This window comes from Hippoglossus hippoglossus, chromosome 4 (genome assembly GCF_009819705.1).
Source record: "Hippoglossus hippoglossus isolate fHipHip1 chromosome 4, fHipHip1.pri, whole genome shotgun sequence".
NCBI classification, from domain to species: domain Eukaryota; kingdom Metazoa; phylum Chordata; class Actinopteri; order Pleuronectiformes; family Pleuronectidae; genus Hippoglossus; species Hippoglossus hippoglossus.
Window position 1 is genome coordinate 11,063,246 of NC_047154.1, and position 15,022 is coordinate 11,078,267.

General features: G+C 44.0%; 2 protein-coding genes across 2 annotated transcripts; one reads left to right on the plus strand and one right to left on the minus strand.

Annotated features, from left to right (window-relative positions):
* The first annotated feature begins 641 nt into the window (after positions 1–641).
* Positions 642–7,144, plus strand: fam78bb (family with sequence similarity 78 member Bb). The gene is made up of 2 exons (XM_034582358.1): positions 642–1,899; positions 3,448–7,144. The coding sequence occupies exons 1-2, from the start codon at positions 1,532–1,534 to the stop codon at positions 3,968–3,970; spliced, it is 891 nt and encodes a 296-aa protein (XP_034438249.1). The 5' UTR covers positions 642–1,531; the 3' UTR covers positions 3,971–7,144.
* Positions 7,145–8,681: 1,537 nt separating this feature from the next.
* Positions 8,682–14,810, minus strand: slc35a3a (solute carrier family 35 member A3a). The gene is made up of 8 exons (XM_034582357.1): positions 14,432–14,810; positions 14,066–14,275; positions 13,062–13,216; positions 12,779–12,901; positions 10,520–10,694; positions 9,271–9,389; positions 8,985–9,118; positions 8,682–8,871 (listed from the first exon to the last, which is right to left on the minus strand). Exons 2-8 carry the CDS (start codon positions 14,253–14,255, stop codon positions 8,781–8,783), a joined length of 987 nt encoding a protein of 328 aa, XP_034438248.1. The 5' UTR covers positions 14,256–14,275; positions 14,432–14,810; the 3' UTR covers positions 8,682–8,780.
* Between the last annotated feature and the right edge of the window lie 212 nt (positions 14,811–15,022).

The window sequence follows — 15,022 nt, forward strand, 5'->3', positions numbered from 1 at the left end:
AAAAACCTGAGGACCTAGAATGAATTTCTCTCGCCTTAAAAACAAAGTTGGGCAATAAACAGAACATATCTTGTTTCTACATTGTGATGCTTGTGAAGTTTGGCTATTTTTATATTAAATCTAGTTTTGCAAGCAATCCAGGGTGTGGGTTGCATCTTCATAATAATAGAATGGTAATATATTTATCCATCTGTCAGGCCTATCTTTGTGCCGTATTGTGAGATTGTAAAACATGTGCTTTAGAAGTGTTGTGACGGTGGACATTATTTAAAAATAAAAATACATATTAAAGCAGTTTAAAGTCCTTCAAAAACTCTATCCATCCATCCATCCATCCCGTCTTAACATGCAGTTGGTGCTGCTTTTATTTTGAAAAGTATCACAATGGCTGCCTATAGCCAATCACATGCCCTCCTGCACAACAGTCTCTTCATCTCTTAAATTTAATTACAGTGTGTATAATCAAACTGTAACTATGTGAGAAAATGAAGTGATATTTTGTGAGGAGACCATATGGACCATGTAACTTCAGAAATGACCAGAGTGATGTGATAGGTGACCTGTTGAGTCTTAAACGTAAATAAATCCTCACACTGTGCATCAGGGGGCTTATCTGCTGCTTGTGTGTGTTTATAGGATTACAAAGCATTATTCCAACATGGAGGACACAGCAGCAGACACTCCTCCGCCTCCAGCGTCCCTCCGCCGCTCATTGGTCGGCTCAGCCTCTTCAGCACCACGCAGACTGAACAGCGACAGTCCGCCGGGCAGCTCCACCAGAGGAGGCTGCTCTGCTCGGTTACTATGACGATATCCATCTGACTGTTGTTTTTTTTTTACCTCTAATGTCATTGTCTTCTCCGCCTGTGTCGGGTGTTTATTAACGCCTCCTCATCTCTCTGGGTTGTGACCGTGAAGAGCTGCGTCTGTCTCGTCCAACTCTCCGGGAGGAAGCTGTGTGGTTCGTTTTCCCTCCACCATCACTGATGCTCGGACTCGCAGGGTCGGTTTCTTTCACCTGCTTTCTCTTCCGTCGGGTCGCCAGGCAATGACGGGCTGTGACACCCCGGCTACAGGCAGCAGCAGCGTCCCGTGCACAGAGCCGTGCCCGTCAGCCTCGCCGGGCGACCACCGGGTTCCCCCGCCAGCGCCCCGCCGTCCGCCATCAGCTCCCCGGCGGCTCCTGTGACATGACAGCTCGGGGAAGGAAGAGGAGGGTTAGAGGGAGCGGACGGATCGGATCCCAGAGGAGAGGGCACAGCTCGGAATCAGAGAAAATATATGATTGTGGATTTTTTTCTGTGACACTGTATTAATCCGTGCAGGGTGTTTCTCTGGAGAGGGGTCAGATCACGGGGTCAGCGGGGGCCCCCAGGAGCCGCTTCGTGTCCCCGTACATGGACAGCAGCTGACACGACCTGGATCCCCCTGCCCTCCACTGGAGCTTTATTGTGATTCTGTTGATTTCTTTTTGAGCGGGGGCTATAGTGTGGTACAGCACCCACCTTTGCCTTACAACAAGTCCCATCTCATGCACAGCCTCATACTGGTCGAGTCCCAGTCAGCCGCGCTCTTCCCCGGGCCCGTCCGGCTCACCTGGCTGCTCCTCACCGTCTCCCTCACCTGCACAGACATGGGCTGCATCCAGAGCATCGCCTGCAACAAGTCGCGGATCAAGCGGGAGAACATCGTGGTGTACGACCTGTCAGCCACCATCGACCACTGCCCCACTGTCATCGAGGAGAACTCGCCCATCGTGCTCCGCTACAAGACGCCCTACTTCAAGGCGTCAGCGCGGGTCGTCATGCCGCCTATTTCGCGCAACGAGACCTGGGTGGTGGGCTGGATCCAGGCGTGCACCCAGATGGAGTTCTACAACACCTACGGAGACGTCGGCATGTGAGTTTCACACCTCTTGTCACCTGCGTCCTCATGGCACCCCTGAGCTCTCACATACAGATATGGCCGTGTATGCGTGCAGGGCTTGGATGCTTGTGCACAACAACATATTCGTGCATCACACACTGAGCAGCACAAGAGGAGCATTTGTGCACGCAGCAGGTTAACTGTGCTCGTCAGCCTCCTTCACTCAAACGCCCACCGACAGATTCTGTTCCTGTGACTTTGGCACCTAAATAGGAAAGCTGCTATTAGAGGAGCTAAACAACAGTTGCTGCTCTCACACACACACACTCAATTTGTTGCCCACGGAGGCATGTCCTCCCCCACACCCCCACATTATCTGGAGGGCACACATGAGGGGGTGTTTAATCCTGCTGGGTTTATAGAGAGTGGGTGTAAGGCTGAGAGGATGGTGGCTTATATAGGGTGGGGTGTCATCCAAATAGATGGAAGGGGGCCACAGGAAGACAAACTGTTTGGTGCAACAAAGAGATGATGATAATCCGCTGGTACGACCACCAGATACCATTTACAGGCGCCTGCTGTACTCTTAGCAAGCTGGTGTCTAGATGGGAATTTAGAGTCTAAATGAAATCATCGTATTTTCCTTGTGAACAAGAAAATTACAACAATTTTTACAGACACAAATATGTGCCAGCAATGACATATACAAATAATTATTTGGGGAAAATACTTTTATAATTTAACAAGTGAGATTTAATATTTGACATTTCTGCTTGATAAAAATATTAGATTTTTTTTAAACATTGCCAAAATAGTTAAATCATTTTTATGTGGATCTACTGGTTCAATAATCCAGTTTCATCACTATGTAAAAATGTTTTTTTGGATCAGGAATATTTGATAAAATGCAAATTCCATCATCCACAGGTCCAACTCATGAATTACCACAAGAATGATAAATGTACTCTATTCATATTTTGCTTTTGTCTTTTGCACTTTTTCTATCACACAACAATTCGGGGTTCAGTGTCTGGCCCGAGGACACTTCGGAATGCAGACTCTATCCAGGGATCAAACCACCAACCCTCTAGTCAGTGGACGACCCACTCCACCTCCTGAGCCACAGTACTTATATAGTATATGCTATTCATATGAGTAATAAAAAAAAATACATTTTCCTGAAACAGCTGGGCACTGTAATTTGTAGCACACATTACTCAAACAGGATTAGGTTGTTTTCAGCTGCAGATATGAGGCTCTAATGTGTATTTATGGCTCCAGGTCTGTGTGAAATCAACTGAAAATAAACCACAGTGCATGTTCATCATACTGAAGGAACAAGTCACCCAGTGCAACAATGTAGATTCATTATGTTTTAATGGTTTTTGGGGTAGCTGGATATCTAAGGCACAGAGGAATAAGCTACACAAGGATCAGTTTATGGTTGTTGTTGTTTTTTTTTATATGATTTGTTGACAGGAAGGAAAAGACAGAATCTAATCAGACGTATAATTTAAATGCACACTGCAGTTTCCCAGAATCCTCTTTGATTCCAGTCTCATACTTCCTGTCTCGCTCCAGGTCGAGCTGGGAGCTGCCTCAGCTGCGCGAGGGCCTGGTGAGGGCCATCAGCGACTCAGACGGCGTGAGCTACCCCTGGTACGGAAATACAACAGAGACTGTCACCATAGTGGGCCCCACCTCCAAGCCGTCCCGCTTCATCGTCAGCATGAACGACAATTTCTACCCAAGCGTCACCTGGGCCGTGCCGGTCAGCGAATCCAACACGCCCTTACTGACTAACATCAAAAGGGACCAGAGCTTTACCACGTGGCTGGTGGCGCTCAACACCACGTCCAGGGAAAAGATCCTGCTCCACACCATCAAGTGGAGGATGAGGGTCGATATCATGGTGGATCCGACCCTGCCCCTGGGCTCCAGAGCCAGACTGGTGGGCCGGGTGCATCAGGACCAGCCTCGGGTGCTGACCCGCATGGAGCCCATCCCTCTCAACGCGATGGGGAGGCCCAACGCCAACGACGCCCAGGTTCTGATGTGGAGGCCGAGGAGAGGGCCTCCGCTTGTTGTCATACCACCCAAATAAGAGCATTGAGGGCGTCTGATTGGCTGAATCCTATCACAGTTGGCCACATCTGCAGCGAAACAGCTCAAAAGATAATCAGAGAGATTGAAAAACAAATGGAGATCTATAAGCAGGTCGCAATTTTTATAAACTGCCGTTGGCACAAATAAGAGTTGTGTGCGTGTTAAATCTTGAGGGGACAGCTGCCTTAATTCCCCACCGCTGCCTTTGACGATCCAGAAAGTATGTTGGCCTCTTCTTCAGGTGCTGTTAAGCTGTTTGGTTGTTCAGGATTTACTTTAACAGCCCCAGCACAACTGAGCGAAGCTTTGTATCACTGAAAATCTGCCACCGGTGCTGGGAGGTAACACAAACCTGTACTGTAGCTACTCTGGTCCAGAAAGAACAAGTTTTAGAAAGGTTGTTTTGGCCTTAACGTCGACACAACCCTGACCTGCACAGTGAGGTGCAAGAGTGTAAACAAGTTCATTCATAACAGACATAAATAACTGGACTATCAACTGAGATGATACTGGATGATGTGATTTCAGGCATGATGCGAGTGTGTTTGTGTGTTTTCTATAATGGAGCCCCAGGGTCAGGTCCAGGCTTGCTGCTTTGTCACACCAGACTGCCTCACACACACTCACACACACCAGGGGGGTGATTACGTTGTGTACATGCATCCTCAGAGCTATTTTGCTTTTTACATATCACAGAAAATGTAGAAATCACAGCTTGGAGTCGTATACGAAGCCCTGCAGCAGGATTCCCCCCCCCACCCCCCGTCTCAATCGCAAATGGCCAGTTCATCCGAGCTGCAGAGCTTCTCCCTCCCTGCCTTTTGAAAGCCAGCGATGCCTGTGTTGATGACAGTAGAAACCAGGTTTCACATTTCCCCCGTCCCATCCCATCACATTTGTGGGGTTAGCCGATTTTGTACGTGTCATAAAACGAGTCTGTCCACAGTGGCTGTGTAAGGAGACAAACGGAGCCCCGCTGTACGTCTTCATTTGGTCAATATGTGTTGTTGAAGAACAGAGATTGTGGTGAAAGAGAACTGTAGTCATACTTAAAGGATTGGTTCAGCCAAAATGACAAAACAAGTCTCTAATTTGCTTATAGCCCTTATCCAGCCATGCAGATTTTCACTTTTTAGGAACGTAATTGTGCAAGCTTTGAAATACTGAATCTATCTGTGAGATTTCAAACAAAAGAAGTCAAATACATTTCTTTAGCGATCACAGCTGTGAGCTAAACGCTAACGACTGCATGCTAACTTGCTCGGCATAACAATGCTTATCATCTTAGGTTCGAATTTTAACACGCCAACATTAGCTAATTAAAACGTATTATATTATTAAACTATTGATGTTGACGCATGTGAAGTTACTACAATTTATCAGGGGGGATTGGCCATAGACTTTATACAAAGATGGATGATGCTTCTTAACTTCCTCCCATTGTGCAAAACATCCTGGATACAGGCGCCGCCATCTTGCGCTTTTGACTTAATTTAATTTATGATGCGGCATCTGTGCTGTAGTGATCGTGGTGTGGAGACGCGATATCAAAGTACACACGCTCGACCAATCACAAGTCAGTCTCAGCTGTCAATTTTATAGCATCAAGTAACTAATCAAAACCAAACTTAGTAGTTAAATTAGCACCTGAATAAACATCAGTGTGATAAGAACTACCTGAAAGGACAGAAAGCATCTTTGAGAAAATGATATTTGATGCACTATGACTTTATGTCCATGTCCCACCCACTGACATGAGGCAGGATTTATACTGCAGCAAGCCACTAGGTGGTGATAAAGACATTTTGGTTTCCCTTTTGGGGAGCTGTCATGTCGTCCATCTTTATATACAGTCTATGGGAGAGACACAGAAATGGTGCTATGCTAGGAAATTAACCACTATCCAAAACCAGTAACAAATAGTCCTCATAATCCGCAGACTTAGTTACCAGCAGTTTTAAGAAGCACTGATTCTTAGGTAAGAAAGTATTTACATTATTCACAATATCTGAAAATATGCATGTTGATTTTTCATGTAATTTGTCAAAGCTCTGACTGGTTACATTTGAAGTATTGGAATAGAGTCAGAAATCTCGGATATTTCAAAACCAGACAAAACTAAAAATACATCGCTACGTACTGCTAGAATTAAATGAGAATGTTTTTTTAGATTTTGGTTGAACTAACCCTTTAAAGATGATTTTAGGTATTTGGTTTACACAACTCAGTCTCTTGTGCCATTATGATCTTTTTATAAAATGTGTTTTGACGACGATCCTTGAAAATAAAAAAGCAGAGTGCAGCTTTACAGAACAGGAGTCGGAGAGTAAAATGTTGCTGACTGTTTTCCAAGAGGTTTACATGCTGTGTTTTCTGTTGGTGCGCACTCAGCCCGCAGTAAAACAGGTCATGCTGAGCTGCTGAGCTGGTGTAGATGAGACAGAGATGAAGAGAGACTGGAGGACGTAACCATGTTATTTTACCCCTGCTGTTCATTACTCTTGGTGCAAAACCGAACAAGCCTTCACGCACACACCTCATCTAGAACGACACTAGAGCCATGATCACCAGGAGGGACTGTTCCGACCTGCGGCACACTCAGCGTGGACAGTGGACATTTGAACAACATGCCGATTGTAGCCATGACACGGGAGCAGTTCTTGCGTCTGAGAGCCCACACTGACAATCAAAGGGGAAACATCTAGAGAAGCACCTTTAAGGAGGAGAAACTAAAAAGGGTGATCCTCGGTGGTTTTTGATTTTATTCAGAGACTTTTATAGGGTGGAAACAAAACAAAAACCTTTTTCACAAGTTGCCCTCGATTAAAGCAAGTGTCAGAGAAAATACATCTCTACTTGATTATGAAGTCGCACACTTGCAGTCTGTGTGTATCAGGGCCTCAAGTGTCTTTTACAGTAACAGATGTGCCTGAGGACACGGGCAGAGCAGGTGCACGGCCCCTTCACGAGGAGCTCGACTCATTCAATCCCACTTGTTCTGCTGATTTACTGGAGTTTAATGCAGCGACTGTTCAAAAACACGACTGGGTAAAGGTGGTTTACAGTGTTACAACATGAAGAACGTGAAACTGCCGTGGTACAGTCCTTTCTCTCAGACTGTCTGGCTTTTGCATGCAGTGTTTTTAAAACTCATTAAAACAAATGCCAAATATGTCAGAGTGTGAAGTTATTTCATGTCCTGCCGTTTGCAGCTCTAACCATGGGATTGAATGCTACCCAGATGATTTCACTGTAGTGCATTGTAGTCCAAGTATAAGATGTGAATGTAAGCGTGGTACGATAGAAAACATCAGAGAGGAGACAGACAAATATATATACAAAGAATTCAAAGTTTTTCTTTTATAAAATATTCACATATCAGTGATTAAAATCATGGAATTATTAATTATACCCGCTTTATCCCAAATTAAGTAGTTCAAGACAAAATACTCCAATCAAAGTGTACAGTCTCAGGTAACCTTCGATGTAAGGTAGGTAATCTGATGTAACCAGTTTCAATAGCTCAGACTTTACTGAGCCACATTCAGTAACGTTTAGATTCCTGTTCTTCGAATCAACAGAATACAAAGTTACACAAGCACAGGACACGAGGTGGATGTCGATAATCAGATGCTTTGAAAAGTCATGTAAACTTTTGTTTAATTCATTAACGAATAAGTTAAACAGAGAATGAATTTAGATTTATTAATTCATTATGATGTAAATAGTGCCAATATTTACATCAAAGGTTAACATCATTTCAGGTTGTAAAAAATTACCACATTAATCAAAACGTCCTTTTCACGTCAAAATTCTGTCATTAAATAATAATCCACCTCCTTGTTACGACCTCCAACTGCATCAAGTTAATTTATTCATTTTATTCACACACCCAGATTAGAGACAGACCAGAGCCATACACACTGATCTGTATATGTTATCAAAGACGCCTCAGTGACTATATGTTGCCTGGCAACAAAAACTGTTTCCAAAAATAGCTGAACAAAGGGCACCGTGCGAACCATAATTCAGATAACACTGGTTCTGACGACTTCCAATGCCAACATCTTTGTGTGATTGATCGTTTTTTGCTCCGGAGGCAGATGTACAGAAATCCACCTCATCCGCGGCTCCAATGCTAAGCTCAACCATTCACACCCTAAACCATGAGACTGCTGCAGTATCGTACACAGGTTTAGAGAAAGCAACGGCTGGGAAGGATCAACTCATCTGTCAGAATGTTAGATATCATAACTGTGAGGTGAACGAGCCGACAGCTACATCCACACGACATCTAAATGTTGTACTGCAGAATGAGAAACTCCTGCCTGTCTGTCCTCTAAAAATCTGTTATTGTTCGGATGTATCAGTGAGTGGCAGTCAAACAGGTTCTTAAACACAATCAGTCGGTCCAGTCGAGAATGTCTCTCCAGCTCTGGAGGTGATTCATGATTATCTCTACAGCGGCAGTTAATGAAAGACAGAAAAACATACAATCCTGTTTCACCAGTTTACTTCTCTCACTGGTTACTCATCCAGCTGAGGCACTTTTGGTGTTTGAGACCAATCACAGTGTTGTGTGCTTGCTTTTTTAAATCTCCCTTTTCCTGTCCCAGCCTGCTTACCTCCTCACCTCCAATTCCTCCGCTCCTCCTTTTGGCGATCACAACATAAGATAAAGACCTTTCCCCCCCTCTTTTTTTTTTAAATTTTTTTTTTTTTAAATCCCTGTCCTCTTTTCCCCTCCTCGTCTTCACGCTTCAACAGGACCTCCAGCTGCTGTGGTGGTGTCAGCCGTGAATGTCCTACTACGCCCTGCTGGGGTTGGGGGATGACTTGCCCTCGTAGCCATACAGGAAAGTGGCCATGATGACCAAAATGGCCCCAAGGAAGAACACGCTGTGGAGGAGAGCAGACGTCTCGATCAGCTTGAGAAGTTGCGATTGTGAGAAAGAAAAACTGAGATCATAAAAAACTACACAGAGGGGAGAAAGAGTGATTGTTTCCTCTACCCAGTGGGGTCGAAGTCCTGCAGCCAGAAGTACGATATGACAGTGGACATGATGATGGAGAGCGACGTAGCAAAGCCCTTGAGGATGTTGTCTGCATACTTGATGACCGCTGCTATGACCAGACCTCCTAGGGCCTGAAGAAACAACAAACACACAGACACAGATGGACGAAGGCACGACCTGCACAGGCCGACAGGGAGGCTGCTCCGCCAAATAAAGAGTCTGTTGCTACAGAGGCAGGAACAGTTGTGGTGAGAAACATTTATTGCAGTGAAGTGAGAGTTACCTGCAGCGCGACAACAGCCCAGGTGACTTTATTGTAGCCCTGGAACATTCCCGACTCCTTCACCCTCTCTCCATCGTAAGCCATCATCCCAAAGAGGCCAAACACCAGACCAAACATCCCTGGATACACACACACACACACACACACACACACACACACACACACACACACACACACACACACACACACACACACACACACACACACACACACACACACACACACACACACACACACACACACACACACACACACACACAGTAAGTGAAGGAGTGTCAGTCAAAGCTTTCTATTTCTGCCGTATCTCACCACAATACAACTAAATTATAAGGGTTATATTGAAGAAAAAAAGAAAGTCTTAATATTATGATAATGTAGTCATAATTTAATGAGAAAAACATCAAAATATTAAAAAGTAAATCATCATGACTTTACTCTAGTAAATCTAAGACATTTTTCTCATAATATTACAACTTTATTCTTGAAATGTCCAAATTCTTTTCATGTGTAAGTTGCCCTTATACTCTGTCATACCACAGCTACTTTGTTTCTCTCACCTATGTCTCTAATAAGGCCTCAACTAACAATTCTTTTTTAATCATTTTTGATTAATGTGTAAATAATTGTGAAAATAACCTTCAAATTGCTTGTTTTGTTGGAGCAACAGGCCAAAACCCAAAAATATCCAGTTGCCAATCTGACAAAACAGAGACAAGTTTGACAAATCATTTTATCGATAAGATTATCAACATTACTAATTGATTTTCCAAGTAATCGATTCAGCTCTAAATCCCTATTTCCTCCATTTCCTATTTGATTACGTCACCTTATAACTACTAAGACAACACACAGCATTTTCTGCACTGCTCTTGTTCTTGGCTCCAATATTGTAATGCAGGTGAAAAAGCTCCACGCTCACACCAGGAAGACTGAACACATGCCTCACACGTTCCAGGGTAAAAATAAATCAGACGGGAACATTCATCTTAACAGGAATGTATCGCAGGTTTAAAAAAGGCCAGCTGGATTTCTGTGCAGGGAAGAAAACTGTGCACGAGAGCTCACTGCAGAAACATGGTGCAGGGGCCTGTTTCAATCTTCCTCGTGGATGAATGTGCATTAACCAAATTAAAATGCTTGTAAAGGTTAGGTATATATTTCTGTCGTCAGCATTTTAACACTACTCTTCAGTATATTGATTTACACTTACAAATACCTGCTAACACCAGACTGACTGATTAATACTGACCCAGCTGGATGTTGCGGACCCACACGCTCTGTTTGCTCTCCTTCAGAATCTTCTCAAAGTAGACGCCAGCGAAGCCACTGGAGCAGCACGCCACCAGGACGGCTGCCACACCGATAAAGCCTGTGGACGGTTCCTCCTCCTCTTTGGCTGCAGGAGCAGCAGAGTCAGAGGGCCACTGCAGGCACAAGACAAATGTGTAGATTCTAATAAAACACAAGGTTGAAAGTTCATTATCAACCCTGGAGACAAGTGGTTTAATTAAGATCTATTTCATTTTCCAGATTTTGTCTTTTCAACCGTATCCTCTGATTTCATCAGCAGATGGAGATACCGAGATATAGATCTAGAAGTCTGTGATGCTGGAACATGAAAATCACACACAAGCATTTTACTACTTTGCAGATTTGTAAAAATGCTGCAGAGTGTGATTTCCTGTGTTATGTTCAGCACTAAGCAAAAAAACATGGTGTTAATGCAAAAGAAAGAAAAATGACCTAAGAGACCTATTAAGAAATATATTGTAGCTGTGTATATTTATGTATATAGATAAATAAGATGTTGTTAAAACTCATTTCAATAAGTGAAGTGAAAATTAACACCACAAACCTAGAAAATGAAAAGTGAAAATTAAACCCTGCATTAATGAAACCAACTATTTCTTATCAGATCCGTTGCTCATTGGCTCTTTGTTTTTTTGTAAGTGATACTGTTTGCAACCAGAGCAGTTACTCTGGCTGCGTGTTCACACCCAAATTCATTGTTACACCAAAGAGGATAAACCAGTCTCATTCCTGCACACAGCACGATAAATATTTTCTTTCTGGTAGATCCTGTTATGACGGTGTAGCTTCATCCCCTCCTTCTCCTCCTCCACTGTGCATTAGTGCGAGTTCACACACAGCATTAAGATCAAGTCCGGTATCATATCAACTGACTGGCACCTCCATTGTTTTGCCAAGGAGGAGGAGGAGGTGATTGAAACTTTATCATTCATCAGCATACCATTAACTCAGAGCAAATATTTATACATCAAGTCCAGGAGTCTTTGTTTTGAGTATTTACTTAAGTGCGCTTGGAAGGTGTTGAGGTACCACCCGTTTCTCTTGCACATCTTGATTGTACCCTTGCCGAGGTAAACTCAATAGCATGATTTATGATTTGTACAGACACACAGCTGTCTGTGCTGTACAGCTGATGACGCATATCAGAGCTACAGGCGACCCTCGAAGGAGCTGCCTGCCAAACTCGGAGACACTGACTTGAAAAGGCAACAAAGAAGTTTCCCAACAGCACAGTGTTCTCCATAATTCTTCAATGGAAGGAGTTTGGAAACATACACTGCTCTCAGTGCAAATGCAGGAATGAGACTGGTTCCTCCATAACAGATAAAACTTCAAGACGTGACGTGATCACGCAGCCAGAGCAACTGCTTTGTTTGCAAAATGCTCTCCTACAAACAAACAAACAAACAAGAGCTAATAAGCAACAGATATGCTAGGAAATTGTTGGTTTCATGAATGCAGCATTTCCGTTTCACTTTTCATTTTTGAAGGTTTGTGGTGTTCATTCTAACTTCCTAGAGCTGGCTGCCAAACCAAGCTCCTTGGGGGGGGGGCCTGAGAAGAGAAGTGAGATCAGTGCAGTGCTGCAGTGATGGCTGTCCTGGAAGTTTCTTCCATCTCCACACAGGATCTTTGGAATGATCCGACAGAGTGACCATTGAGTTCTTGTTCTTCTCACCTGACTGAATTTGGTCATGTGTCCAGCTCTATGAAAACTCCTGGTTCTTCATAAGGCTGCGACTGGGTGGTGCCCTAATCAGAGAGCCGGTGGTTCGATCCTCAGCTCCTTATGTCACCATGTTGGGCAAGATGCTGACCGCTAAACTGTTTGAATTGAGGACTATTAGTACCTGACTGATTTCCATGAAATGTGGTGGAGGGTATAACTATGACTATTTTTTTTACTTTCTTTAACATGGTGAGATAGGACATTAGTCAGGGTGGAGTTATGTGCTCTCCAAGCGCCATTCAAGTTCTGTTTTGTAACACACTGAGGCAAACTCTACCTTTTTGCTTTAAATGGACACATACGCTAATTACTAGTGGAAATAAAGGCTTAATTTAAACGCTGCTGCTCATAACAAGCACTCACAGACGTCTATGTGTTTACTATTTTTCCATTAAGAAGATATTCTGTGTTTATTGTGATGGTGAAGACAGAAGTTAACATTCAATAGACTTGGAAGTTGTACCAGACCTGCACGAGAGCCACTCCTGCCATAAGAATGAGTAGAGAGAGCCACTGGTAGATGCCCAGCCTGCGGCCCAGCATGGACACAGAGAACAGAGCCGTGGTCAAGATCTTCAGCTGGTATGTCACCTGATGTAGGCAAAGTGGAAAAACTGTAAACAATAACAAAATAATTCATGCACAAGAATGATGTGCTTATTGCTAAAAGGCTCAGAGAGACACAACAGCTCTTCAGGTCATCTAATTTTTCACCAGTGGTTTCAAAACCCAACCTGCTCTCATGCTGTACCTGGTATGTGGCTGCGTCGAGGTTTGACAGGGCGACGTACAGCAGGTTGTTCTGTAGTGTGTAGATCCCCGAGGGGATCGCCAGCTTCAGTGTTTCTATGGGTTTTTGGATGATTTCCTGGCGCAGGATGATGTTCAGAGCTCTTAAACTGTAATCTGAGGGGTGAAAACACCAAGTCATCCAAAATTTTACTCAAGTCTGTGTGTATGTACATCTGTAGATTTCTGCATGTTCACACTAAATGAAAGACGACAGAGCGTCTGAAAAGTTTTCACTGTGGTATTACCTCCACCAAGGAGGTTATGTTTTCACCCCTGCCAGTTGGTTAGTTTGTTTGTTTGCATGATTACGTTAAAACTACCAAATGGATTTCTTCTAAACTTGGTGGAAGAATGGGACATGGGCAACTTTAATTTTGGCACAAATCCAGGATTTGTTTTCACTGTTTGCAACATTGTGATTGGATGTTATTTGACATTTTCACAGATTTCTCATAGTAAAATTCATGGATCTTGATGGAACTGATTTGTTTGGTGCAGTTTAATTAAATTTAAAGGGACTGTTGGGCCTTGGTGTGGGTATGTGCTCTAGTTTGTTATACGATTTTAGTAAAAGAAAGAAGTATATGTGAGGTTTTGGTGATTTTTCTGTTGTTAATCAATGTTGATGTGTTTGGATCAAAGAAAACATGAAATTTAGGCGTGGACAGGACTTTTTCACAGATTTCCAAGGGAATCATTCATGGATCTCGATGTAAAAAATACATGTTTTTTGAACTGATATCTATGAGAGTCCCTTAGATTTAAGGGCAGTGTTGAGCCTTGGCGAGAGTATGCAGTGTCATTCTATTTAACAGTATTGCACGGTTGATTAGAAACAACACGATCAATCAAAAATACACAGTTTAACTAAATTCTGACACTCTTTAAATAACATTATCAATGGACCAATCGAATACGATAAACAGTGGGTTATTTGCAGCCATGCAGGTGATGCAGACTCACTGTGCTCCTTGAAGACGAGCAGCACACAGGCGATGATCTTCATGACCTCGGCCGCCACCACAGCGGAGGAGGCCAGGTACCGCGGGCCCTCAGCCTGCAGGGTGCGGGAGTACCGCATGGTGAGCACCAGGGAGGTGGTCTGGAACACCAGCACGCCCAGAGACAGGTACTTCAGCCGGGAAGAAGCCATGGCCACAGGTCGGTTGGTAGCTGGCCACAGAGGGGGAGGAAATACGACTTTAAAAAGATGCAGTGTGTGTAGTTTGGGGAGATATACGTCATGTTGGAGGATAAATACAGAACCACAGTGAGGAATGCAAGCAGGTGTTTTAGACAGCAAAAGAGGATTTTAGTCGCAGCTCTCACCCTCCTCTTTTTCCTGCCTTCCTTCAATGGTGCCTTGACAGACGAAGCCAAATGTCTCTAGAGGAAAAGCCTCCTGTGCTCTGTCTGTCTCTGTCTCAGTCTCAGTCTCTGTCTCAGTCCAGGTACTGGAGGCTGGACCCAGGTGTCAAACAGCTGCACCTCAGCTCCTGGTGTCCATTGACCGCTGAGCTCCGCGGATCTAATGTGCGCTCATTCCAGCTCACCGCCGGCCCGGGCTCTCCCACACACCGCCACACCTCGCTCCGCCATCCCGCTGTCACCCACCGTCACAGCAAAACCCGGATTTAAACGCCGAGGCAGAGGCGAGCGTAGGAGAAGATCTCTGACATGCATAAAGTTCAAGGGAACTTCCGTGTACAGGGTTCTTCTTCTTGTTTCCAATCAAAGCTCCCTGTGGGGGTCAGCGACACCCGCAGGTCCGGAAACAAACTGCACTGCTCATTCGTATCAGCCTCTTTTATTTACAGTCTATGTTTTATCTTTTGTTTCCTGATCATCAGCTGACTAATGAAGTAATAAGAGGTTTAAAGGGATAGTTCACTCAAAAATGAAAAATGCACTCATTATCTA